The sequence below is a fragment of the Sinocyclocheilus rhinocerous genome, unplaced genomic scaffold (genome assembly GCF_001515625.1).
Source record: "Sinocyclocheilus rhinocerous isolate Xijiao unplaced genomic scaffold, SAMN03320098_v1.1 scaffold1149, whole genome shotgun sequence".
In the NCBI taxonomy this organism is placed as follows: domain Eukaryota; kingdom Metazoa; phylum Chordata; class Actinopteri; order Cypriniformes; family Cyprinidae; genus Sinocyclocheilus; species Sinocyclocheilus rhinocerous.
The window spans coordinates 1,209,594-1,237,453 of NW_015664180.1; the positions used below are offsets into that span (position 1 = coordinate 1,209,594).

The following is a 27,860-nucleotide window of genomic DNA, read 5'->3' on the forward strand; positions in this document are numbered from 1 at the left end:
ATATATATATATATATATATATAATAAAATATATTTAATATATGTATGTATTACAAAAAATATATCAATTAAAAGTAAAAAACCATCATGGTGATTGAATTGTCCATTCATAATGAAAAGGCCTTTTAAAATATAATAAATTATAAAACATAAAACAGGAAATAATGTCATAAAGAGGACCCTTGAAGACACTTGTGACTGTCAAGGTCAAGATGTGTCTTAAAATATCAGATAATTCACTTTTTTTGACATGGTTAGTTCAGGTGGTAAAATGTCATGTGGTGCAACTCCCCAGAAACTCAATATTAATTTATTATTATTATTTATTTTTTTTTTTTTTACAAAATATAACAGCAATGACTAAGATATTTATTTAAAATAACGAGTAAGATATTTGCACACATACACACACACACACACACATATATATAAAAGACAAAACTTTTAACTTGATAGTTACACCACATTACATTTTTAGAGTCATTAAATTAAAAAAATTGTTGAAAATTGTATACATTTTTCAAAAGCATACAAATCCAACGAGCACATTTTTTAAGGCAAGTTGATTTTAAAAAAAAAACAAGTTTTTTCCTTGTTTATCATAGTCACTGATGATGGATTTGTGATGAACTATCTCTTTAAATACTCTCCCTACTGCCAGCTCTGAATGCTAAAAGCATATTTTCCTAGTAACGAAGCAAGTAACATGTTGGTCTTTTCTGTTCAGCTTTCAAAATGCTCATATCGGTGTTGGTGCAATATTGTGTGGGCTGCATGTGAAAGTGAATTACAGGGGAAGATCATTGATCAAGTTTGTTACTTGCGAGGGACGGCTGTGGAATAAATAATGTCAAACATTGTAGGGGATAAAAATGTCTTTTGTTCAGTTTTCTTGGCTCCATTGGAAAGCTCCTCTCGTCTGATCTGAAAAATAGAGATATTGACCATTGCTTGTAAAACTTGTGTGAATTTCGAGCTTTAAAATACTCCTTTTTCTGTCTCCCCACAAACACACACACACACACACACCAAACATCATATATCAGACGTCCTGCAGCTTGACTCTAATATGTGGCTTGCTTATGACTGTTTCCAATACATATGGACCGCAGTGGCCAGGAGACCTGCTCTGTGTATTAAAATTCATGGGAAAAAATGGAAATAATGACCCTCCCCCTTCCAGTCCCCATACATCCTCTAAATCTGTATCTCTCCTTTAAGCAGATCCCTCTACACTCATCCTTCCCTCGATTTTCTCTCCTCCTCCGCATCCCTTCTTTCTGGTTTTTAGCTGCACTGCTGCCAGGTAGTGATTTCTACAGTGGGAAAATTGCTTTTTCAATATCTGCCTCTCTAATTATGAGCCCAGCTAAAGGGGTCACGCCACTGGAATACTAATAAACGTCTCCTGCGTTTTTGCACAGAGAAAGAGAATTTACGTATTATATTATTTATGTCACGGCGGTGCTTGAGAATCACTGTCGTTCATATTGTTTTGTCAAAAAAGCAAATTTGAACAATTTATCCAAGATATTCCTTAGCGATAATGCCTTTGTAAGCTTATTAAGCTGTATTCCCTGACCCAGAGCAACACACACACACAAGAGATTTGATTTAGGTCACACACTGGTTCCTATTGGCCCCTGAAGCCATATAGTTATCTTTATAGCGAAGCTGTGTTTCATGTGTCTTCAAAATCAAAGATCAAAAAATTAATGCTGGACCGACTATCTCAGGAATCTTCAAAATCAAGATATTTCATAAACAGATGGAGAGACTGGTGGCCTAAACAAAAAGTGATTTACATAGGAAATAGGCCCCCGTTTTAAACCACTAGCCATGGGATTTCATTGTGGGTGCCCTGAAACAATGCAAAGCGATTTAAAGTAATAAAAAAAAGAGAAGAGAGAGAGAGAGAGAAAAAAAACCTACTTTACATCACAAAAGGAATTTGAATTCAAATGTCTCCACCACGCGCACCGAAAGGGTTAAACGGTTTCTTGGTCGCTCTGAGCGCCTGACTGACGTTTGGGGTTCTATAATTGTGACGCACGCCAATCAGCGAGCGGTCAGCGCACCCCACGTGGGGCGCTCTCGGCGCTGATTGGGTAAAGCAGCCAGTGTTGATTGTGGCTGGGTCAAACCCCACGTGGAGATTTCATTCAATCATTGTACAGTTAGCTGCACCCTTATTTTTCAATCGAAGTCCTGTGCATAAAATTAGACAATGTCAAGGGAACGTGTGAATAGCCGACAGAGACTGGGTGCTATATTTAAGCTGCATCACAAAATATAATATAACATTTTGTGCAGAGGAGATTTTATTAGACTTATTAATTTGGATCATTATAGCTAAAACAATTTTTCTTCTTGGACTTTTGCACATGACATCAATGACGTGATGCTTGATTTTTTTTTAAATTGTGACCCTGGACCAACTTTTTGAAATTGAGATTTATACACCATCTGAAAACTGAATAAATAAGCTTTCCACTGATGTATGGTTTGTTATGATAGGACAATATTTAGATACAACTATTTGAACATCTAGAATTTGAGGATGCAAAAAAATAAATAAAAATAAAAATATTGAGAAAATCGCCTTTAAAGGGGTCATATGACATTGCTAAAAAGAACATAATTTTGTGTATTTGGTGTAATACAATGTGTTTATGCGGTTTAAGGTAAAAAAAAAAACACATTATTTTCCACATAATGTACATTATTGTTTCTCCTCTATGCCCCGCCTTTCTGAAACGCCTCGATTTTTACAAAGCTCATCGGTCTGAAAAGCAAGGTGTGCTCTGATTGGCCAGCTATCCAGTGCGTTGTGATTGGCCGATTACCTCAAGCGTGTGACGGAAATGTTACGCCCCTACCATACTGTGATGCCGTGTCCCAGCGCGACGAGACAAATCCAGTAAAGCCCATTATAAACTAGGCATTTTTTGCATTCAGTGGGGACATAATTACTGATTATAATGGCTTATACTGTCTTTTTACATTGCGTTGCGTATCGCGCCGCGTAAACATAAATGTCTGCATTTGTGATCGGAGAAACGGCAAACAACAAGCACTACTCTACACTGCTCAAAACTCGCGTTTGAATCGTTAGTGGCAAATTCTTTAAATATGAAAACGTACTTACAGGCTGTGAGTCAGAAGCGCCAGACTGTCCTTGCAAAGTTGGAACTGCCCCACTTTATAGAAACAGCCTTTGTGCACAGACCCATTGTAGGCTAACGTTACTCTGCAGGTTCAGGAAACAGTCCTCCATAAAATGCACTGCACACATCTGAATATTTGGGTTGAACTGTTCTGGAACAGTGTAGTAAATACAACTTAACCACTGATTTCTAGATGTGTCCTCTTTTAGAAGGCCAAACAAAGTAGTTTCGCTTTCACAACGAAACACACAGCATCTTCACGACATGGCGGCGGCGGCAACAGCAAGAATCAAAGTTACGCCTTCTTTCTTTGCGTGAACATTTGGGCAGCGTTATGCAAATCTTCCCACATGAGAATAAAAGTTACGTCTTCTTTCTTTGCGTGAACATTTGGGCGGTGTTATGCAAATCTTCCCACATAGTGACCTAGATATATGGGGGCGTGTTAGAACAAGGCATTTTAGGAGGGCGTGGACGAGTCTTAACTTTTATAAAGAATATCTCTTTGGATTTGAGACTTTAGTCTTTGCAACTTTACAGATCTTCTTTATGCACCAAGAGCTTGTAACACTCCAAAGAGAAAGGAAAAATTTAAATCGCATCATATGACCCCTTTAAAATTGTCCAAATTAAGTTCTTAGCAATGCATGTTACTAATCAAAAATTAAGTTGTGATATATTTACGGTAGGAAATTTACAAAATATCTTCATGGAACACTTTATATAATGATTTTTGGCATAAAAGAAAAATCGATAATTTTGACCTATACAATGTATTTTTGGCTATTGCTACAAATATACCCGTGCTACTTATGACTGGTTTTGTGGTCCAGGGTCACAATTGTTCTACTAACAATACATTAAAAACAGTATACATTTTATTTTCAAATTTAAATTATTTAAATTCATTTTTTTAAATGGCTTAAAGTAAAATTTTAGGTGGTGTATCTGTCCAGAATTTATCAAAATTAAACAGTCTCATTATAAAGTTTAAGTGTTGGCATAAGTAGCTTGTAACCTTTTTATTTCTTCAAAAGGAGCATCAAAACAAGCAGTTTCTGTAATTTTATTAATACTTGAAAAACTTTTGTTAGTGTGGTGTAACCAAGATTCAGGTAGCCATTTTGTTTTTTTTTATGTGACAACAAAACCTAGCGTTACTGATATAGAAACAAACAGTTTATTCATTTTAAAAGGGTAACCACAAAACATCTTAATTTTAATATTGTTTAGGTTGTGTACACTCCATATATTGTAGTGCTTTTTCTTGATAGTCACACAACTTAACATTTTTGGAGTCTTTAAATTGTAGAAAATTATATAAATCAATGTAATGTATGAAACCATCAAACACAAAGACAACATTTCCATGCCACGAACTAATTTATAAACGATTTCTCCTTTTAATTATCCCAAGGCATCCTTATTTGTCACTGACTCACATACATAAACAAATACAGCACTGAACAGATCAATCCATGCGCCTTATGGGTTCCCACTCCCACCGCAGCCTGAAATTAGTGTAACTTGAGAATTTAACTCTTTGCTTCTGGTTACCACAAGCCAAACCCCTTCTCTTTTTGCACAGGGGGGGCATGCGTTGGTCTGGAAGAAAACAACTCGCATGTCCCATTGAAAAACAGCTAAGGATCCGAAAGGAAGGAGCGGATGAGGAGAGAGAGAGAGAGAGAGAGAGAGAGAGAGAGAGAGAGGCAGACAAAAGAAGCTGCGGCTACGCTGAGTGTCGCGTCTTGGGAGCACGATAGCTGGCCAACCACTTGGTTTCTTTATTATTTTCATCAGTAAAACACATCAAGGGCGGGGGAGCTCTGAAGGCCGAACGCGTGCATTCTGATATTTGGAGGTGCGTCGTAGCGTGGGACTCGATACCGAACTGGGCGCATCTTATATCGCGCGATAAAGCAGAACAAAGGGAGTCTTGAGCGAGGAATGCGCGAGCCGAGCCTGGCGCCGCCGAAACAGGGCCAAATGTTCTTCTGAGTCCCACAGAACGGCGCAAACTCTTCTGAAACAACATTTAAGGCTACACCGAAACAGAAGACCCTCAAACCGCAACAAACCCGTTATTCACCATGTTTCCGCAGAATCGACCCTCGGTAAGTTACCTTACTCCCTAAAATGACCGTCTACTTGATGCGCAATGCGCTTTTGTACGTTTCATATATAGACTAAAACAAAGTCTGTTTGTACCCCGTGTCTCATTATTTGGGTTAAACGTTCACATGGACTGTGAAACTGTAGTTGGCCGAGTAGTGCTACTCATCAGGGCATGATTAGATCAAATCAAGCCACACTAAATGTGCTTTTAAATAGGAGGTAACCAATGCGATCAATTTAATCAATGTGCTTAAAGGATACTATTTCCCCTTTATGTTACTGTTAGTGTACCCCATTTCATGTTGTAGGCAGATCTCTGTATTTCTGCTGTTTTAACTACTGATGTGCTATAAGTTGCAAGAGGTGACACACTTCTTTTCCCCTTTCATACATTTAAGTTTTATTGCTTTTCAGATTTTTGTACTGCATTAACCTCCAATGTGACCATCCTTTGATGCAGCTCTTTTAGACTTGTATTTTTTTCTTTATGCTCTAAGTCTAAGTTAACATCTTTTCCTCGTATGCTATTTTTGTTTGTTGTTTTTAGCATAAGGTATGCAACATATTTTAAAGGAAGCTAAGCTAGTTGAGATTTTAGTATTAGTGGTATATCAGCTAGGCCAATAAATCAGCCAATGTTTGAACATTTTGAAGTTAATTATCGGTCGATAATTGCATTGCTTGGTCGATTAAAACGTAAGTTAGCAGTGTCAGAATAGTTCAAAAGTCCTGTCAATATATAGTGCACAATGTGTTATATAGCAAATATTGGGGAAACGATGTTTGGTTTAGTGTACATCTCAATTGCTGTAATTAAAATGTAAGCCTGTATCACAGATATATCGAGCGTGATTTTGGTCACACTGCTCTCTGGTTATTGTATTGGCTATTGAAAAACCCATATTGGTCAACTGCTATTTAATAAATGTCAGTTATCATTGAACATACTGGACTGATTGAATCAAGCTATGTGTTAAAATCCTTCCTGAGGTTTCTCTACAGTCGCCATACACCCCTCCCCCAGGACCCCCAACCTTCCCTAAGAATGCTTTGACATTCATTTCCTAAGGGATGGAAATTAGATTCCACTGGGGTGTGCAATTTCGTGATCTGAAGGAGATGTGCGGTACATAGGTGAAGTATTTTGGTTTTCCACCCCTTTTAGTTGTTGCTCTGCAGTGACCAGGTTGCTCGGTTCTTTTCTTATTCCTCTTTAGAATGATTGATTGGTCCAACCTGTTTTTCCAGGGCACTCAGCTAGTTCTGAATACGGCCTCTTTCCACTCACCTTGAACAGCCCGAAACATGAAGAGGTGGTTGGGATGTGATACAGCTATGTTTCGTCATCTTAATAAGAGATCTTCTTCAGTCCAAATCATAGCTTTACAGTTTTAGATATAACCTAAGTATCCATATAAAAAAATCTGAAGAGAGATTAACTATGGCACAGATATTTAATTTAGTCAATTATGAGTGAGTATATCTTGATGAAATTGGAATAAGACCGTATGCGTTAAATAAAGAGGTTGAAACACAGACAGAACCAACCCACTCATTTCTCAGCGTGTGAACAAGGTTAATACATCCGAAAATGATCATCTTGTTTAAAACAAGCAATTTAATACAAAACCTTTTGTTTGATGTAGGGATGGCTTCAGTCAAAAATCTCTCTTCATTTCCCCTCTTAACCAAAACAATAATTTTCATGCTAATTAGTAAGTCCATCAGTTTTTTGCTTTTAACATTTGAATGGGAGAGTAAGTGGTTGTTGTACACAGTTTAACTTTAGGCTAATAGAGAGAGTCATACCTATGTTTTTTGGGGTTAAATAAGGTTTTTATATTCAGATAAGAGAGAAAATTATTTGCACCTGTATTTATATTGCTTTTGAGTAATGCAAACAAAAAAACTGGATTGTTTACATATAAGGCTGCATACGACTACTTTTACATTGTCATAGAAGTGAAAAATCTTAATCGGCAGGTTGAAACAGTGGGCAGTTCCTACAAATTGCCTACTGACACCTGCTGATTGGTCCTAATTCTGGCTTCTGGAGGGATCTGCTCCAGCTAAGATGTCTCCAGCAGAGGAGCACCACTATCCTTCCTATGTAAGGTATTTCTCAGTATTCCTCCCTGAAGCTGTTCCCATTTCCTCCAGCCTTCTGTATTCAGAGGAATCCAAGTGAAATCAGGGCATGGCCCATTCCGGCCATGGCACATGCCTTGGCACCCTCAGCCAAGTCACCCTCAGTTTGCAAAAGTCATTGGGAGAAAGCATGGAATTCCTTGAAACCGAAAGAACAAACAGGCTGCGGGTTACCTCATAAAGGAAGCACCTAGAGCAATTACCACAGCTGACAAGCCAACGTTGCGGCGCTGCTAATGTATCCTGACAGCGGAGAAATTTGAATAACGAGCTTGCAGAGAGGATAGAGGAAAAAATGTGTGATGTTAATGAAACTCAGCCAAGTCACCCTCAGTTTACAAAAGTCATTGGGAGAAAGCATGGAATTCCTTGAAACCGGAAGAACGAACAGGATGCGGGTTACCTCATAAAGGAAGCACCTAGAGCAATTACCACAGCTGACAAGCCAACGTTGCGGCGCTGCTAATGTATCCTGACAGCGGAGAAATTTGAATAACGAGCTTGCAGAGAGGATAGAGGAAAAAATGTGTGATGTTAATGAAACAGGTGCCTGGCACCTTACTACACCCCACATCCCCTCCCCCGTCTAAGTAAGGGATTACTGGGGCATTCCTTAAAGCTCCATGCTGCCGTAGAGTACGGAATCAATGAAACAAGGCCGTGCCTAGGTCAGATTCCCGGGGAGGTTCTTTAAAATGCAAATGGATGCCGGTTGTTGACACTGTATTGGAAAGATTTCATATACAATGCGGAACTTCAAACGTTGCTGCGGAAAGCATCGCCTGGTTCCTTGGATTTGTGTGTACACCTAAAAAGAGGTTCTTATTCAAATGGTTCAGAGATACAGAAAGTCTATTCCAATTATTTTTAGCCTCAGTCCTTCTCCACCCCATTTCCTAGGGTGGATGTTTATGTTAAAGCTTAATTTAAGGAAAAACATGATATAATTAGCGGGCTTGCTGGTTCTCAGAGGCTTCACTTGGTGAGGCTCCCATGAAAAGACACCTAAAGAGGATATACAACTGTTTTTAAGGCACAGTTATAATTTAAACAATTAACTCAGTGAAGAGTTTGGAGAATCCCAAATTGGGCTCTGTAGCTATTCTCTGGGAATGGAAACGTCAAGCGTGTGGTCAGTTTTTTTCCAAGAGATTTGTGTGTGAAAGCAGAAACGGCTTTATCAAAGGTTAGGCCACCATGTTGACAGGTTTTGGGATGTTGGTCATCATGGCCGGCCGCTGCATTTCACAGGCTATGTTGCAATTCTCGGATACAGGCCATGTGGGAGTCTTGTAGGCCCCTCAGCCAGACCTCTGACAGAAAGAAAGAAGCTGTGGTTTGGACAGCTCAGTGGACATAGGCGCAGTAGTGTTTAGCAGCTTCTTCTTCGTTTAGTGTCTTTGTAAGTGGGTGGGCATGGGGATTTGGAAGATCATTATGGTTTGATGCAACAAAACATGTAATTAGAGGAGAAGAAATGAAAACATTGCATGCACACTCACACTTTCCAAGACACATTGTGAGTGTGGTAAAGAAACGAACATGGACATGTCTATAATCTATAGACTGAGCTTTTCATAGTATCTAGACAGCTCAAGCTATAATTTCCAGCAGACTCCAACTTTATCGTGACCTGTCCCTTACTAGAGGTCATGTGAGAACTTCTTTGCAATTCTTCACTCGTCCAAAAAGGAGAGAATTTTGCCATGATTGAAGTCATTACTGCCTCAAGCTGTCTTTTTCTTTTGTGACCCGTGTGCATGGCATAATATAAGATTTAATCAGTTCAGTCAACTTGGGTTTTCAGAGTTTTGCCATAATGCAGATTACTATGTCTGTGACTCTCGCTAAGACAAGAGTGGCCCACAATGCCCTGCCAGGTCCATGCCAGGTTAAACCCTTGTTGTGAAACTGTCGAGGTAAAGTGGACCATTTATTGTGACAACCATCAAGGAAAGTTGCACAGAGGATTTACAAGCCGATTTAGCCTGTAAAGCAGGTTATAAGAACACTGAATCAAAATGGCTGCAATATTGAGACTGGACACATAGAAAGAACCTCAATAATGGCCTCTCAGAGGTGGTGACACTCTGTGGTTTTGGAAACCTGAATGTCTAATTAATGAACATTGAGTCTCCAAGAAGCTCCATGTGACTCTCTCTTTGGTCTCAGCCTTTCAGTGAAGGCCTGCTCTCTTTGTCGTTCCTTTTTTCTTTCTTCCGGAAGTCTCTTTGCACCTGTACGCAAAATTCAATAAAAAGAGGTGAATATCAGAGTGAGAGGCTGGGTGGGGTAGAGAGAGAGGAGATAAAGAGGAAGAAGGGAATAGAGCCAAGTGTCATTCCCCCTTCCTCCCGCCTCTTCCCCGTCAAAAGGCCTTCCTCCTCTTGTTCTCCAGACTCTTTTCTTTGGCTTGTGAGGAGTAATTGTAGTGTGTGTGTGTGCTCCCTGCTAGGCCAGAGCTGTGAGAGCCGGGTATCTGGACAGCAGATTGAAATGCAGGGCTGGAGAGAGGAGCTCGTTAGAGTCTCTAACAATGCGCCATGTCTCCCATGAGCCGAAGGCTGAGAGGCTCCATTCTCCCCGTGTAGTTCGGTCCAACCCCCCCTCAACCCCCCCCCCAGTACTCCAAGCCTGGTGCCCCGACATAGGGTGACCCCTTTCACCCACAGACACTCTCCACCCCCCATTTGATATTTGCAGCTACATCTGTCCCCATCCCTCCAAGACCAGCTTTAAGCTTAAACTGTCCATGTACTGTATCTTTCATTTTCTCAGTAACTCTTGGATAAGTCAAGGCCTTTACAGTGTTAATGCAGGTCACACATGCTCATAACACCCTGTGACACTTTGCCAACGGTTAGCCGTTCAAGTGCTTGGCAGTAAATGCGACTACCATCAAAACCAAATGCTCCATGCTAATTGAAGTAATGGGGCTTTATGCGCTTTCACATTTGATCAATCATGTCCCTTTTGGCGGTTTTCCCCTCTTTTAGCTCATTAGAAGAAGAGTTTTCCATGAGAAGTGCGAGAACCCCTGTGAGGTGTAGTCGTGAGCTCGAGGACCTTCGTCAGTAGAAGTGCAGAAGACAGTTAGACAGATGGACAGGCCCTACTGTACAGCACATAGGCTTTTGTCTGCCTGTCTGTCTGCATTACCCTGAGGCCAAGCTCCTAATTGCTGGAGCTGGCGGAATTCAGTTAGCTTGGTGGGGTCCCACCCTTCTTGCGCCCTCTTCTAATCCATGCTTAATTTTAAACAAATGTCTTAATTCTAGCAGCAAGCATGGTCCCCACACCAATCCCTCATCCTCAGCAAACCCACAACCAATGTGATATAGACACGCATCTGTCTGTAATGCTTTATCCGTTTACAATGCAGCCTATGTCATAGAACTACCCCAACCCCCACCCTCTCTCATTCTTTCATTGCTTTCTCTCTCGTTCTGGGGAGCTTGTCTTTCATCAGTGTCCTTCATTTCTGCCATGTGCACAGCACTCTCTATCATGCTCACAGACCTCTGTGCAATGAGTTCCTCAAATCATGTTCGCACTGAATGAATCGTCTGGTTTTTGAAGAATACATAATTCACTGTTTTAAGCTGAGTTTCATTATAAGTGTTGAAATGATTAACAGATCCAGGTCCATGCGTTAGGCCCGACAGTTGCCAGAAATCTTCATCCATTAAAAAAAAAATTTCAGATGCTAACTCTCCTTTATTTTCCCACATAGGCACCTTTGCAACCACCCCCTGGGTCCTCTGCTTCAGCTGCTGCAGCTGCAGCTGCGGCCGCTGCAGCATCAGGGTCGACCCAACCTCTAAAACTCACTTACCCCGAGACCCTGGACCGCATAAAGGAGGAATTTCAGTTCCTGCAGACACAGTATCACAGGTACAACCCCCTTTCTAATACATATATGTGCTAAGCTCTAAGATGTCTAATGTCAGTACTATCGAGAATCATTATTCCCAAGCCTGTGATTTAGTCATCCCATGGGAGGGTGTCTTTGCCGATTTCCTGATGCAGTGCAATTGTTGGGCTATAAAAAAAGGTTAAAATATCAGTGGTTAGAGTTTTCAGGTTGCTTTCTTGTGGTAGCTAGTTTTGTGCTTTCCAGAAGATGTGTGTGAGCTCTAACCAGCCATACCAAGATGACAGACTTCACCCCCAACAGCTAGCCATCCATCTAATCAACCTTCTACACCATGGGTGTGTAGTTCTGCACCTGGAGGGCCATTCTCTTGCAAAGTTTAGTTCTAACAGTTGTTAAATGCACCTGAACTGGTCTTCTGGATTATTATAAACTTCCATGGGAGGTTATTGCAAAAAGGTGGCCTTCCAGGAGCAGGATTGGACGCCTCTATTCAACACCAGCTGGAATTTCTAACAAGTAGGGCATAGAATTTTTGTTAGTATTTGTGACGAGAGGGGCGGGGCCAAGAGCCGTGGGAATGGAGCGAGGCCGGTGGAGGAAATGCTAATGCGCGACACCTGCGCCACTCACCGGTCTCGAGTCCCACGGAGGAGCTCCGGAAGGATAAAGGGAGGAGTGACGACAGTGTTGGACGAGAGAGGACCAGGCCTGGATTTTATTTTGTGTTTTGGTTCTGTTTGTGCGCGACAGTCGTCCGCGAGGGGCTGTCGCGCTATTTTGTGTTTGTTTATTTTATTAAAGTTTTCTTTGAGTGTCCCAAACTACGAACGTTGTTATAGTATTCAACAGAAATCCCTTCCTGTAGCTTCTGAATGGGAAAGGCCCACCACATTGTCATAACACACACGTGCACCTTTGATTCTGTGGGTATGTGTTTGATGTGTACTCTGAGGCTGAGGAATGTGGCCAGACCAGGCATGACCCGTGTGTGATTTCTGGTAGGTGCTGGCATCCTCTCCGGTATGGTAGTCCATGCCCCTTCTGCACACTCGTACACCCCTCCTTATTACTGGCAAGCTTTCACACGGCTGCAACTTTGATTCCTCATGCCAGATTCGGCAAATCCACCCAGTCCCCACATTCCTATTGTTAAGTCTCTTCTGTTCCCGCCTTCGGAGTTCAGTCAAATAAGCTCAAAAATCCTCTGTACAAGCACAGTTCAGCCCTGCTGATGGATGCTGGTTTTACACTTAACGTATATCTGCCTGGATAGTTATGGTTGAATTTGTTCAAAATCTTTCCCAGGAGCCAACATCGAAGCAGTTACTTTATGCACCCTTCTAAATTAATTTAATGGATAATACGGCCCTCTATTGGTCTCCCAGTCAGTTTTTAAGAGTTGTTCATCTGCTCTTGCTTTTTGCAGTTAGCTGTTGCTCGGATATCTAATGAATCTGGCTTAAGCCTGATGCAGAGGACCAAACAACTGCACAATTGTTATCAAATTAGAGCAGGAGTCAATTCTCTTGTTGGGTGTTTATTATTACAGCATTTCAACATAAGTTTAATACTTTACTCAAGACCTAATAAACTGCATTTGCATTAGTAAAATAATGTATGATCCAATCAGCACAGTATGCAAATACTTCATGCAAGTTATGCTTGTTAATCAATATTAATTTTCAATGTGATTTTGGTCTGAATTAAAAGAACGATGTGGGCACTTTATTTCTTTCATTCTTTTCCATTATATTTCCTTTTTCCCATCTAGAGCGACAAAACAAAGAGCAGAAGATGTGCATTAGGTGTGCAATTGATGCTTTTGTTTCTTTCTCATGCTGCCACAGAGAGTGATGGGAAATGTAGATAATTTGGCTAAAACAGTGGCATTTTCTGGCAAGTCTTATTACCGTCTTTCATCAGTGGTGCACAAACTGTCTGAATACTACAGCGTAGAGTCAAGATTGACAAGTATTATGATCAATAGCACTTAGCTTCTGCCATGAAGTTCTAATTGATGTGCCTCTCAACTCAACTTATGGGCTCGAAGAAAATCCAGTTTCCCCACTCATAATTATAGCCAGTATTGCTAATGTATGCTTATCCCGTAAATACCATCTTTCCAACACAATAAAGCAGCATTATAATTTGAATGTCAAACATTGTGAGTTCAAGTCAATGGGTGATTTTGCAGTTTGACTTAAATTTCTTGATAGCACTGTAATTAGCCCCTGAATGGCACTTCGTGAGGCATTACAATTTACAATGTGAAGTCTGAAATCGCAGACCTTCTTTAGGTCAGACAACAAGATTAGCAGAGGCCTTCCCATGGTGTTCAGATGCGGCATTTCCCATAAGAATTCTCCTGCCACGGAGCTGGTCCTGCTCCAGGTAGAACGTGGCAAGCACACACGGGACATGCCAGACAGGCACAGACAGCTCTTGGCTATATGTGGCATGGCTTAGATTTTAATTTTAGTTCTCATAATTTGTGTTTGGAGGCTGATTGGTGTTGGATTAAAGGACAGGAAAGAGTCAGAGCTAAAGAGATTTGGCAAGATGAGCTGGGGTGAGGTATGTTTGTGTGTGGGCACTGGTCTATGTGAGAAACACACTTAGGCCGAGGTCAGGTTACAGTGCAAGGTCCGGCAGGAAATGTGAACTGGGCAGGAACTGCATAACAAAGTGAGCTGCTCCATACCATGCTGTGTTGCTTGCAGCGCTGCACATGTTTTGTATATGTCTCTGCGTGTTCGTGATCGTGTGTTTGGGTTTGGGTGTTTTTTTTGTAGAAGGCCTCTAATCAGCAGACAGGAGAGCTTTAGACCGGAGGTTCTCATTACAGTAGTTCTTGCTTTGCCCAGCCCTTTTCTGAACACACAAGCTCACACACACCAGCTCACCTACCTTGCTAATGTGTCCTCTGGGTTTGCAATGGCTCAGACATAAAGACAGCCAACCCACAGACAGCCACCCGCACACAAAGAGCATTGCGCTGATACCCATGATTCCTCCTTTGTGCCAAGACAGAGTGGACTTTTTAGTGGATTCTAGGCATCTTTATGATGCAGTCTGGGGTTTGTGGTTTAGGTCTGCTTTGCTGGATACATCTGTATGTGTGTGGCCCGGCATTCCCCCTTGGAGCGCGTGTGTATTTAAGCGCATGTGTTTGTGGTGGGTGGTTTGGTTCGCAATTGCGCTTTAATGTCGGTGTGTGTCTGACAAAGAGTTTTTCCATCAGAGATGCTTGCTGTATACTTGCATCGACAGTGCTGTTTTAGTTTCTACCATGTGGAATAACGTGGGCATGGTCTTGTTTTATGGCATTACGGTTTGCCACCTTAACGTATGGCTAGGAAAACTTGTGTGTGCATTGTACGATTGTTCAGGTAGCTAGCTATAAACATGCAAACCATTACATGCAATTGTTTTTAACCAGTTCAGCAGTCCTGGACCTTAGTCAGTATTTAATTTCTGACAGGAATGAAGATGAGGCTGTGAAAAAGACGTACAGTGGGTTCAGTGGATTGTACTTTTGTTTAACATAGCAATTGTTCAGCTGACGAAACGTCTTTCTGAAAAACTTTCAGTAGACAAATGTAGACAAAAAATGACCTGATCTAGGAATCAGTATGCATCTATGGCTGTGGCATTTGTTGACCTAAAGAAAAATAACCATTAGCGCCCCCTGTGGCAATGCTGAGAATGCAACATTTAATTATGTTGCTTTATAAATCTGTAATTTCTGAATACATGAAATGCATCTGTGTTCATGCTCTAGCATAGAGCACATTTCAGGCTTCAAAGAGTGTATGAGTTTGCGTGTGCCGAAAATTTGCCGCGAAGGCAAAACCTTCATCAATCCTTTCTCTGGCAGTAATGGGGTTTAATTTAGCTCTGAACTGGACTATTTCACTAACTAATCACTATGTGTGCGTGCGCTTTAAGCAGAGAGATGAAAAAGCACTACGAGAATACAGAAGACACAAGGGCTTTTACTAATGAGACACAGGCATGGCAAATGAAGATGAGATCTGTGAGGAAGTGTCCTCACTTTCTCTAATTGGACTGATTCTCCTCACCGTCAGATTGAACATTTGCTTTTTCACTCAGATTTCTCATTCAGGCGCTACGCTTTGAGTCTTCGTTATGAATTCACTCTGTTGTGGTGTGCGAGATGATTAAAAGTGCAGTTAGCCCGTGTACATATATTGAAGTAATGGTGCTTTGCTGGCAGGATTGCTGTGGCGCAGGCAGCCTGCAGATTTGATGCACGTTCAGATGATCATCTTATCGGCTGTCAGGGAAAGAAAGAGACCTCTCTTTCTCTTTTTTTCTCTTTTTTTTTCTTTATCTCCCTTTCTCATTGTATGGTTTTGAGGTTTAGTAATTAAGGGTGGGAATCTTTAGGTACATCGTTTATGTGCCTTAATTCCATGTCAGTTTGGGTTGATTTTAGGGCTGGGTTTTGACACAAATTTCACGATTCGATTCGATTCTCATTCACAAGCTTTCGATTCAATTCAATATCGATTATTTTGGATATGGTACAGTACATGCCAAATATTCTCAAGGAAAAAAAAATCTCTCAACTAATGCTGTAACATATACATGAGAGTCAGTTGGTACTACATTACTATAATATTGAAGGTTAAAATTGACTGATTTGTTAAAATTACACTTAATGAAGTTTTTAAAATAATAAAGTTACAATTACATAGTATTTCTACTTCAGTTCGTTTTTTTGAAATATAAACATAGTGGTGGCTGTCATAAAAACATAAATTTAATTAACATAATTTATCCAAACATAAATTAAACATTGAAGAACAGTAAAATTTATAATGAATATGTTATATGGTGCATATATTTAGCAAAATGCCCGTCTCTACAGTTTATTTTTCTATCTGACTAATAAGTTTATGGTCACCAAATATGTTTTTTCTGAGGTAAATTTGACGTAACGTGACAATGTTTACAAGCCGTTATATTGACGTCTTTGTGTGGCTGAAACACTGATTGAGCGATTACATGAGACAGGATACAGCTTGTAAAGTTATACTCTTTCTTTTAACTTGCCTTCGGATGTGTAGTCATGTTTATTTTGTGCTGAAGCTGGTATTAATGTGAAGGAGATGATCAGTTCACGTGCGCCTCGCGCTGCCGCATCTGTTGATCGAGGCACTACAGCGATCTGTCACTCCACATTAAACAGCGCCAAAACGGCATTTATTGTTTGAATACTGCAATACAATGGAAAGAATTTGAAATCTGAGACTTTGTTTCATATTAAAAGTACCAAAGCACAATGCTTATTGCGATTTATTGGATGGGAGGTGCGCTTCAACGTTCCGTCCATTAACTGAAACAGGCTAGACTAATCGATTCTAGGGATTTAGGAATCGATATCGTTCCGTAAAAATGAGAATCAATTAATATCGAGATATCGATATTTTTTTACCCAGCCCTAGTTGATTTCGATTGATTTTGGTGTTTTAGACAAAATATTATAGAATTTGAAAAGCACCCTCTCGCACTTGCATTACACCTGTATTTACTACTTTTTTGCTTTTAGTCACCTAACACACATTTAACCATTCAAAGTTCAAGCGTCAGGATGCATGCTAAAAGAGACTTGTGTTATAAAGTACACCACTTATAATTAAAGATGGGAACAATTTCTAATCTTTGACATTAAGATCAATAATACCAAGTTGCCACATGGTTACTAAGGTTAAAAGCATAGTTCACCCAAAAATGAAAATTGTCATTAATTACTCGCTCTCATGTCGTTCCAAACTTGTAAGACCTTCGTTCATCTTCTGAACACAAATTAAGATATTTTTGATGAAATCCGAGAGCTTTCTGACCCTGCATAGACAGCAACACAACTACCACATTCAAGGCCTAGAAAGGTAGTAAGGACATCATTAAAATAGTCCATGTCACATCAGTGGTTCAACCAAAAGAAATAGTCATTATTTTCGTTTTCTTTGTGCACAAAAACTATTCTCGTAGCTTCATAAAATTAAGGTTGAACCACTGATGACACATGGACTATTTTAATGATATCCTTACTACATTTCTGGGCCCTGAACGTGGTAGCTGCATGAACAAAGGTCTTACGGGTTTGGAATGACATGAGGGCGAGTAATTAATGATAGAATTTTCATTTTTGGGTAAACTAGGCCTATTCCTTTAAAATGGTAAATTGTTGTAAGGGGTAGAACAACTAATGCTCAGTAATTGTTTGGACTTGCAGAACCTTCCAGTTGCTGTTGTTTATTGCGTGTCGAGGTGTCGTGCCTGCGTTTAACAGATTTGACCTTTTGAAGTTTAATTCCACATTAGCCTTGATTTACCTCTCTAAATCCACTCCAGCCTCGTGGCATGCTGAACTCCCTATGCCCTTTTTCCAAGTGGGAGACGCTGCAGAATTTAAATGATGGTATTTATATCTCGTAATCTATGTAAATATAAGCCCAAAAACAGATCTAGCATCTTTATCCAATGAACCTGACAATATTCTGAGCTGTCATGCTGTTTTCTCCAACTTCCCCTACGATTTTGCACAAGTGAGCGATGTCTTCACCGCATCGCATAATTGAGGCCAACTCATTCAGGCGAGCTGGGAAATAAATAAATAACGAGCACCGATAGATTTGTCAGTTCTCGGAAATCCTGCGATGGGGGTGACTTTTGCAGTGAGGCAATTCCAGTGTAATAAATTCTAGCAGGGGAATGAATTTAATCCTCCCCAGCTCTCTCTCTCACTTCCCGCACATACCCCCACCCCCCCCAGCACCCCATGCCCATCATCCTTTGCGCTCTTCCCTTCCTCACTCACGGTGATAAATGAGTCAATTATCGACGGTTGTGCGCAGTCAGTGAAGGAGAGCGGATGTGCCGTTATTACCTGTTGCGGCACAGTAATGTTGCGGTATTAATCATATTCAAATTTTCCCAGGCCCTCCTGCGCGCTCGCATAAATCTGACGCCTGCAAACAAGTCCGTGTGTAAAGAGCTGAAATACAGCCAAGAGACAAGAGAGAGTGTGCTGTTTTGATTGTAGTTGATTGATTCAATGTTGGTGTGTGGGGTATCTGTCTGTCTGTCTTTGTCTTTGTTTGTCTGTCTTTACATCTAATTAATTTGTCTTTGTGCATCTGTTTGTCTATCTGTCTGTATCTGTTTTTAATATCTATCTATCTATCTATCTATCTATCTATCTATCTATCTATCTATCTTTTGCGTTCATCTTCTGAACACAAATTAAGATATTTTTGATGAAATCCGAGAGCTTTCTGACCCTGCATAGACAGCAACACAACTACCACATTCAAGGCCTAGAAAGGTAGTAAGGACATCATTAAAATAGTCCATGTCACATCAGTGGTTCAACCAAAAGAAATAGTCATTATTTTCGTTTTCTTTGTGCACAAAAACTATTCTCGTAGCTTCATAAAATTAAGGTTGAACCACTGATGACACATGGACTATTTTAATGATATCCTTACTACATTTCTGGGCCCTGAACGTGGTAGCTGCATGAACAAAGGTCTTACGGGTTTGGAATGACATGAGGGCGAGTAATTAATGATAGAATTTTCATTTTTGGGTAAACTAGGCCTATTCCTTTAAAATGGTAAATTGTTGTAAGGGGTAGAACAACTAATGCTCAGTAATTGTTTGGACTTGCAGAACCTTCCAGTTGCTGTTGTTTATTGCGTGTCGAGGTGTCGTGCCTGCGTTTAACAGATTTGACCTTTTGAAGTTTAATTCCACATTAGCCTTGATTTACCTCTCTAAATCCACTCCAGCCTCGTGGCATGCTGAACTCCCTATGCCCTTTTTCCAAGTGGGAGACGCTGCAGAATTTAAATGATGGTATTTATATCTCGTAATCTATGTAAATATAAGCCCAAAAACAGATCTAGCATCTTTATCCAATGAACCTGACAATATTCTGAGCTGTCATGCTGTTTTCTCCAACTTCCCCTACGATTTTGCACAAGTGAGCGATGTCTTCACCGCATCGCATAATTGAGGCCAACTCATTCAGGCGAGCTGGGAAATAAATAAATAACGAGCACCGATAGATTTGTCAGTTCTCGGAAATCCTGCGATGGGGGTGACTTTTGCAGTGAGGCAATTCCAGTGTAATAAATTCTAGCAGGTACTTTGTAGCTATATATCTTATAAATGTCTATCCATCTGTTTCTCCTCTTGTCTGTCTTCATTTTCTGTCTTATTCATTATCCATCTATATAGCTGTTGGTTTGTCTCTGTCTTTGCATCTATTTTTTGTTTCTTTGAGTGTCTGTTTTACTTCTATTCATCTGTCTGTGTTTGTCTTTCTGTGTGTCTTTTTTGTCTCTTTGTTGTTGTTTTTTTCGTACATCTTGTATGTGTTGGTTTGTGTCTCTGTCTGTCTTTCTATGATTTTGTCTTTACATGTCTAACTTGTATTTGTCTTTCTATATATGCATCTGTGTCCCTGCCTATCTTTCTGTCTGTCTTTTCAGTCTTTCTGTATGTCTCTTATATCATCTGTTTATCTGTATGTGTCTCTATTTCCGTCTTGTAAATCTTATGTGGCTATATATAGCCTAGTGAATATCTGTCTGCCAATCTGTCTCTTTATGGCCTTCTGTCATTAATTTTCTGTCTTCATTATCTGTCTGTCTTTACATCTATCTTGTCTTTCTATATGTCTGTGTCTGTTTTATTTTTATCCGTCTTTCTATTTTTGTCTCTATCTTGCATCTCTGTGTTCCTTGTCTGTCTTTACATCTAACTTGTGTTTGACTATTTCGATCTGTGTCTCTACTCTATATCTTTCTGTCTGTCCACATCTTGTCTATATTGTCTATCTTTTATGTTTGTCTAAATCCTATGTCTGCATCTTTTGTCTGTCTTTATTCTGTTTTTATATCTCTGTACATTTATGCATGTCTATTTCTGTCTTGTAAATCTAATGTGTCTATATATTGTATATCTGTCTGTCAGTCTGTCTCGTTCTCTAATTAATTTTCTGTCTTCATTATCTGTCTTTGTCTCTCGGTTTGTGTTCCTATCTCTTTCTGTGATGTCTTTTTATTTGTCTGTAATTGTCTGTTTTTGTCTCTGTCATCTCTGTCTATATATGTCTGAACACCCAAACAGTCCAGCAGTTTCAACCAATCCAATAAAACATATCTCTCTTTCTGTTTCTTCTGCAGTCTGAAGTTGGAGTGTGAAAAGCTGGCCACAGAGAAGACAGAAATACAGAGACATTATGTCATGGTAAGACAAACACACACACCCCCCAACTTAGTTTTGCATCAGGCATCAGATGCGACACACATCCAAACAGCAGACATCTTTCTTCAGCCCTCAGTCAGAAGTCCTTCAAACGCAGCTCATCCATCACAGAGAATGAGTTTTCAGAGCTGCTGCCATGTGCCTCAGTGCCCACAGATATGGCAGCTATGTGTGCCTGGCATGCCATTTGCTCTTGGCAGACGGCTTAACCCCTTTTCTCTGTCCATTTTCTTTCTCTCCTTTTTTTTTTCTTTTCTTCTTGGCTCATAATTTTTTTAGTGTGGGAGTCGCCTAGCAACACCGTGGGCTCTTGGCAGAGCTGGTGAATACAACAGGCAGCTGTCAGGCCAGCTTCTTTTATTGACAGGGTCTTTCTATCCCTCCGTCTCTGTTGTTTTTACCCTTTTCTCTCTGCCTCTCCTTTCCTTTTTACTTTATTCTCTCTATCTAATAAAATTACACTTTTTTTGAATCCTCCATACCAGAATTTAACCAGCTAGCTGAAAGGAATTGTTTACTAAAAAGTGAACCTTGTTTATTTACCGACATGGAACAGACAAGTAGGAGTTTTTGACTAAGTATTTGAACAACGAAAAGACAAAAAAGTAGACCATATTGCTTGCTTCATATATAAGTCTAATGAAGCCATTTTTGTGAGGAACAAACCAAAATGTATCAGTATTTACTTTCAGACTTGTGAGAGAATATTATCAAGGTGAAAGGTGAATATTATCAGTAAATGTGGTGTTGTTCTTTTCTTCATGAGGACTACATTTTTATAAAATACTCTTAAAAATAACCACATATGGGCTTGGGATGATTTTTTTTTTATCAGCTCTAAGCTGATTTCTATGGAAGCCCGTTTCCGCCACTGAATAAAAAATAAAAGAGGTAATTGCGACTTTTTATCTCACAATTCTAACTTTTTTTCTCAGAATTGCGTGATATAAACTCGCAATTTGGGGGTCGGTGACGTGGTGGGCAAGTGACGTAACCGGTGTTGCGGCTTAACTCCGGTATAATCGTCAACACCGTCTATCGCGGCAAGCCTAGAACATATCAGTCTTTTTTCCCCCCTCAAAATTGGACTTTAACTCGCAATTGCAAGTTTATATCTCATATTTCTGAGAAAAAAAGTCAGAATTGCGAGATATAAACTCGCAATTGTGAGAAAAATTCTGCAATTTGTGGCAAGGTCTGCCTTTTCTAACAGTGTGATTACATTTACCATTGTTTGGCCAATTTTTGCAACACATTTCAATAGGAATCCATGCAATCAGGAATTTCAGATGAGGGTGAAAGTTTCCTCAGGCAGATTTCGCAACAGGTTCAAGTTGGTCACACATTCGTCACAATGAAAGTTGAAACCTGTTTAGTTTGAGTATATCTTCTGTCATATATCGCTATACTGTTGACTGCAAAAAAATATATTTTTCTGTGCTCACACAGAAGCACACGGGAGCGTTTGAAAGCCGCGTATATCAGCGGATCCCTAATATATCTGCACATCGACGATCGCTGGCAGACGCCTGCTTTCAAACGCTCCTGTGTGCTTCTGTGTGAACGCTCCGCTCGGTGAAGACCGTCAAGCGATGATCTTTGTAGCCAATCACAGTCATATCTGTTGAGCGCGTGAACAATGGCCAATCAGAGGTGTTTAAGAATCTGCTCAACAGCGTTCAAATGTTAGCGTGAAATGGACTTTTTAAAATTTCTGTACGGACTGGTACCGAAGTCGGTACTTTTGACGACACTACGCACCTCTGCAGAGTGACTTGATTTCCAAACAAATAATGACACTAATTAACATTAAAACCGCCAACTCGAATACTCCTCCTAGTATTTGTCAGTTTAATGATATCCTTTTCTTTTTTTCAGTACTACGAAATGTCCTACGGCCTCAACATAGAGATGCACAAACAGGTAAGTTTGCTGGTTCCCTCTGCTGATATCTTTTGATTTAGCAGTTTTACACCAATTATACTGAAACAACAGTCAAATGTTAAGGTAAACCCATTTAAAGGGATAGTTCTCTCAAAAAAGAAAATTGTTGTCATTTACTCTCCCTCATGTTGTTCCAAAACTGTACGAGTTTCTTTCTTCTGTTGAACACAAAAGTAGGGCTGTCACAATATCAGATTTTTCACAACATTGTTTTATCATGGCCTCAAAAATTCACGATAACGATATCTCGTGATATCTATAGAAATCTTTAAAAATTAAAATAATAATAATAAATCATTCTATCAGTCAAATTAATCTTTATTTGTTTTTTTTGTTTTTTTTTTACCAATGAATCGCACCATTACATACAAAAGGAACAATTACACTAAACAGAAGCAACTAAAATGCTAACCGGTTTTAGTTTAGCACAGTGTCAAAGACAAATTATGAGAATAACTACATATTTTTATTCCAAAGTTGTGTTACGGTGTCGATCGAGTGTTTGAAATAACTTCCGTCTGTGAACTGATTATTTTATAGTATTTTAAGTTTCAAATATAGTAGTATTATTCAGTTTCAAATATCGCCAATACCGGTATATTGCGACACCCCTATACACGATAACGATCTTTGAACGATTATCGTCAATCCTGGTATATCGCGACACCCCTACTTGTTGGTGACCAGACAGTTACTGGTAGCCATTAATTTCCATAGTTGGGAAAAAAATACTATGGAGGATCATGGCAGCTGTTTGGTTACTGACTTTCTAAAAAAAAATCGTCTTTTGTGTTCAACATGAAAAAAGAAACTCATACAGGTTTGGAATGACGTGAGTGTGAGTTTATGATTACATAATTTACTTTTTTTGGATGAACTATCCTTTTAACAATGTAATGCTGTTTAGGGAAAGGTCAAAAATATGTGAAATTTTGCCTCGCATGCAGTTGCAAATTTTTTTTTTTTCGTCATAAGTGTTTTATAATGAGCATTGCATGCTTTCTATGGGATAAGATGCAACCTTTCAACGATGGTTTTAGCTAATTAAAGCATCTTCACTAACAAAATATAAGAAGAACAAATCACATCAATGGGTAGTTAGTTGTTGGACGACTAGTTGACCATCATGGCCCATCTCTAGTCATTTGCTGTGCATGCAAACACGCTCAATAATTTTAACGTGGGCTGACAGCGAAGAGTCGGTGTAAAAATGCCTGTTCGGTGTCACATTGTGATTTGTGCTGGAGAGTTTTATTATTCCTTTTATCTTTTGTAGAGTTCATAATTCAGATTCAACTATGCAGGGATCTTTTTTTGTGGGCGTTTTATATAGTCGAAATCCTCTTAGGTCTGGCCCGTGGCACTTGTTTTAAAATTAATCTGCAAACAAACTAATTAGATCAACAAATAACGTGTATGCAGTGCACACTCCCCCTTTCGCCTCTCTCCCTCTCTCTCACACACACACACACACACACACACGAGTGTGTGCGATTGTCTAAAAGTAGCTAGCTGTGACTTTCTCGCTCTCCTTCCTCATAAATTGCGTCTGCTACTGCATCTGCATTTCCCGACCTTGCTTGCTCAGTCTCTCTCTCTCTCTCTCTCTCGTGCAGATGTCAGGTCAGTTTAAATTAGGTCAGCGCTCTCGGAGCGTCTGTTCTCTCCCTTCAATTGCACTTCTTTTTTGACATGCTCCACGAATTCCCTTCTCTAATGTAACTCCCCCTCCTCATCTTTCTGCATCTCCCATCACTCTGTAATTTCCTTAACTGTGTCTTTCTACTAGCCTCCCCCCCGATTTCTCTTCTTTCGCTCCCTCCTCCTTGCCCTCCCCTTTTCCCAGCCTCCCCCACTCTCTCCTCTGAAGATGTCATTTTGTAGTTGCCATTCCCTAACAAGAAATCATTGTGCTTCCCTGGGGAGGGCTGTGATGGATGGATATAGAAGAGATGGGGGTGGGGTCTTTTCCTCCTTTTTGGAAAGTGTGGAGGTGGAGGGGGGGGAGGGGGATAAGTGTTTTATAATGAGCATTGCATGCTTTCTATGGGATAAGATGCAACCTTTCAACGATGGTTTTAGCTAATTAAAGCATCTTCACTAACAAAATATAAGAAGAACAAATCACATCAATGGGTAGTTAGTTGTTGGACGACTAGTTGACCATCATGGCCCATCTCTAGTCATTTGCTGTGCATGCAAACACGCTCAATAATTTTAACGTGGGCTGACAGCGAAGAGTCGGTGTAAAAATGCCTGTTCGGTGTCACATTGTGATTTGTGCTGGAGAGTTTTATTATTCCTTTTATCTTTTGTAGAGTTCATAATTCAGATTCAACTATGCAGGGATCTTTTTTTGTGGGCGTTTTATATAGTCGAAATCCTCTTAGGTCTGGCCCGTGGCACTTGTTTTAAAATTAATCTGCAAACAAACTAATTAGATCAACAAATAACGTGTATGCAGTGCACACTCCCCCTTTCGCCTCTCTCCCTCTCTCTCACACACACACACACACACACACACGAGTGTGTGCGATTGTCTAAAAGTAGCTAGCTGTGACTTTCTCGCTCTCCTTCCTCATAAATTGCGTCTGCTACTGCATCTGCATTTCCCGACCTTGCTTGCTCAGTCTCTCTCTCTCTCTCTCTCTCGTGCAGATGTCAGGTCAGTTTAAATTAGGTCAGCGCTCTCGGAGCGTCTGTTCTCTCCCTTCAATTGCACTTCTTTTTTGACATGCTCCACGAATTCCCTTCTCTAATGTAACTCCCCCTCCTCATCTTTCTGCATCTCCCATCACTCTGTAATTTCCTTAACTGTGTCTTTCTACTAGCCTCCCCCCCGATTTCTCTTCTTTCGCTCCCTCCTCCTTGCCCTCCCCTTTTCCCAGCCTCCCCCACTCTCTCCTCTGAAGATGTCATTTTGTAGTTGCCATTCCCTAACAAGAAATCATTGTGCTTCCCTGGGGAGGGCTGTGATGGATGGATATAGAAGAGATGGGGGTGGGGTCTTTTCCTCCTTTTTGGAAAGTGTGGAGGTGGAGGGGGGGGAGGGGGATGGGTCTTTCTACAGCCAGTAATTCAGTGAACCCAAAAATTTAAATATTGTCAGGTTTACTCACCCAATCATATATTGACATACAAGAGATATTTTGAAGAATGTGATGGTTGCTCTTTTACAGGCAATTACAATGAATTAAAAAAGAATGCAAAAAATGCAGAAAAGTGTCATTGAAGTATCAAAATAGTCATACCAGTGTTATTTTTGTATCACTGACATAGGCCTACTTTTATTTTATTATTAATACTTTGAATAAGTAATTTTCTGATTTAAATGTTAAAGGTTTTAGTAATTTTGTTGTTTTTCTTTTTTATTCATTTTTTTGTTTATTTATTTATATTTAAATGGGGTGAATTCAGGCTAAGTGGGACACATTGTATTTGACCCTTCACAAAAAGCCACCCTGCTTAGTTACTGTTGCTATGTCCGACAACTAGCCATGGCTCTCTCACACTACACATCATGTTCTCACGCAGTAAAAAATACATCGCGGAGCAAAGAGGAAACTGACAACTGACAGACAAGACGGAACCGGTTACTTTTGGTATAAAACAAGGTCTCAGCTTTAAAATTTTGTCTTTTTTAAGAAATTCAAACAATAAATACCATTTTGTAGCTCTGTAATGTGTTGTGACAGATCCTTGTATTGCCTCAGTTCAAGCGGCACGTGAACCGATCGTCTTCATATTTACTTGAAGCATGAAATAAACATGAATGAACATCAAATGGTATTTTATTTCAACTGCAGAAAGACGTCAATGCACACATTTTTTCAAGTTTAAGTCCACCGAAGTTAATCTACTCCCCTGTCTGATTTGTTTGTCGAGCAAGATGGCGGATTTGGCTTTATGATTGGTCAGATCGCCTGGCAATCAAGCTCTTTGTGAACGGTCAGTTAGAGATGACGGGGAAAAATGGCCATACTAATATAAACTAATATAAATGTTAGTTTATATTAGTAATACTTTTTAGTTTAGTTTAGTGGGGTTTTTTTTGTTTCTTTTTTAAGATAATATAGTACTATATATATTATTAAAAAAAAACTTTTAGTACTTCAGTTTTAGTACTTTAGTACTTTAAGCATTTCATCTAATATTTATATTTCATTTGATTTCAGCTTTATTTCAAATCAACATAAATGATGTAGATGGTAATAGTTTTAGTTAATATCAAAACCGTTTCTTCTGGAGAATCTAGAGGGAATCTAATGACTTAAATTTGTCTGTTCATCTTACAAAACTCTTGTACGACTTTGAAAACAGTGCATAAGTCATATGAATCATTTTCATTATATTTTTATGCTGCTTTTGTGTCCTTTGAAGTTCAAAAACTCCCTAGTCAGTTGAACTGCATGGAAAAGAGTGACCAGCACAGTGTTCAAAATATCCTCTTTAGTGTTTCACAGAAGAAATGAAGTTATATGGGTTTGGTACAACATTTAAGTCACTAATTTGTGAATGAACTATCCCTTTAAGAAAAATATTGCAACGGGTGGGTGAACATGGATATAACAATGTTAGTTTATACCTGTTGGCAAAATAAACAGCCATGGGGAGGGTTGCCCTCAGCTCGGGGGAGCTCTTGTTTTGGTCGCTGGAAAATGATTACAATAATCTTAGCATGGCAACCCCCAGCACTGCCTCAAAAGACACAGCAGCTCGATGGGGCAAGACCAGTGACCTGCTCACAGGGGGAGGCGTCACTCCTCCCGGCTGGACCGGAGCAGCAGATGCTGGGCATAAATATTTCAGGCATCCCCTCTCCTCACTGCGCAACAGTTAGCGTGAACCAGATGTGGAGGGCTAAAATATTTACTAGCTGTGTGAGTGGAGGTAGCAGGTTACACACCCTTGCGACGTTTTGTGTGATAGATACGTTTGGGTGAACAGGATTGTATTTTTTACTATTGCTGAAGCATTTCGGTTATCACTGTCTTGTAATTGTAGTCTCAGCTTGGTGCCCAAGAAGTGTGCATGGGCTGACTGATGCTTTGTGCACAAAAAATGGCTCTAATTGGCATTTTTTCATGATCTCTTTGGCATTCTTTGGCTTTACGAGGCAAAATGTGCACTGTTTGTGGCATCGAACAATTCAGTAGATGTGTTTGTGAATGGTAGTAAGTTCGTGAGTTATGTACCGTTTCAGACTTACTCACCCCTTAACAAACAAACACAAATTTGGTTGGTCACACTGATATGTCAGTTAAACAGTGTCTTCCTGTCTGAGTGGATAGTTTAGTGTCAGT

General features: G+C 39.9%; 1 protein-coding gene across 4 annotated transcripts in view; it reads left to right on the forward strand.

Annotated features, from left to right (window-relative positions):
- Positions 1 to 4,638: 4,638 nt before the first annotated feature.
- LOC107729686 (transducin-like enhancer protein 1) overlaps positions 4,639 to 27,860 on the forward strand; it is a 34,724-nt gene continuing 11,502 nt past the window's right edge. For all 4 annotated transcript variants that reach the window (XM_016540350.1, XM_016540352.1, XM_016540351.1 and 1 more), the window contains exons 1-4: positions 4,639 to 5,284; positions 11,167 to 11,327; positions 20,532 to 20,595; positions 22,492 to 22,536. In XM_016540350.1, the coding sequence (XP_016395836.1) occupies positions 5,261 to 5,284; positions 11,167 to 11,327; positions 20,532 to 20,595; positions 22,492 to 22,536 (294 nt within the window). In that variant the 5' untranslated portion in view covers positions 4,639 to 5,260. The remainder of the gene's footprint in view (positions 5,285 to 11,166; positions 11,328 to 20,531; positions 20,596 to 22,491; positions 22,537 to 27,860) is intronic.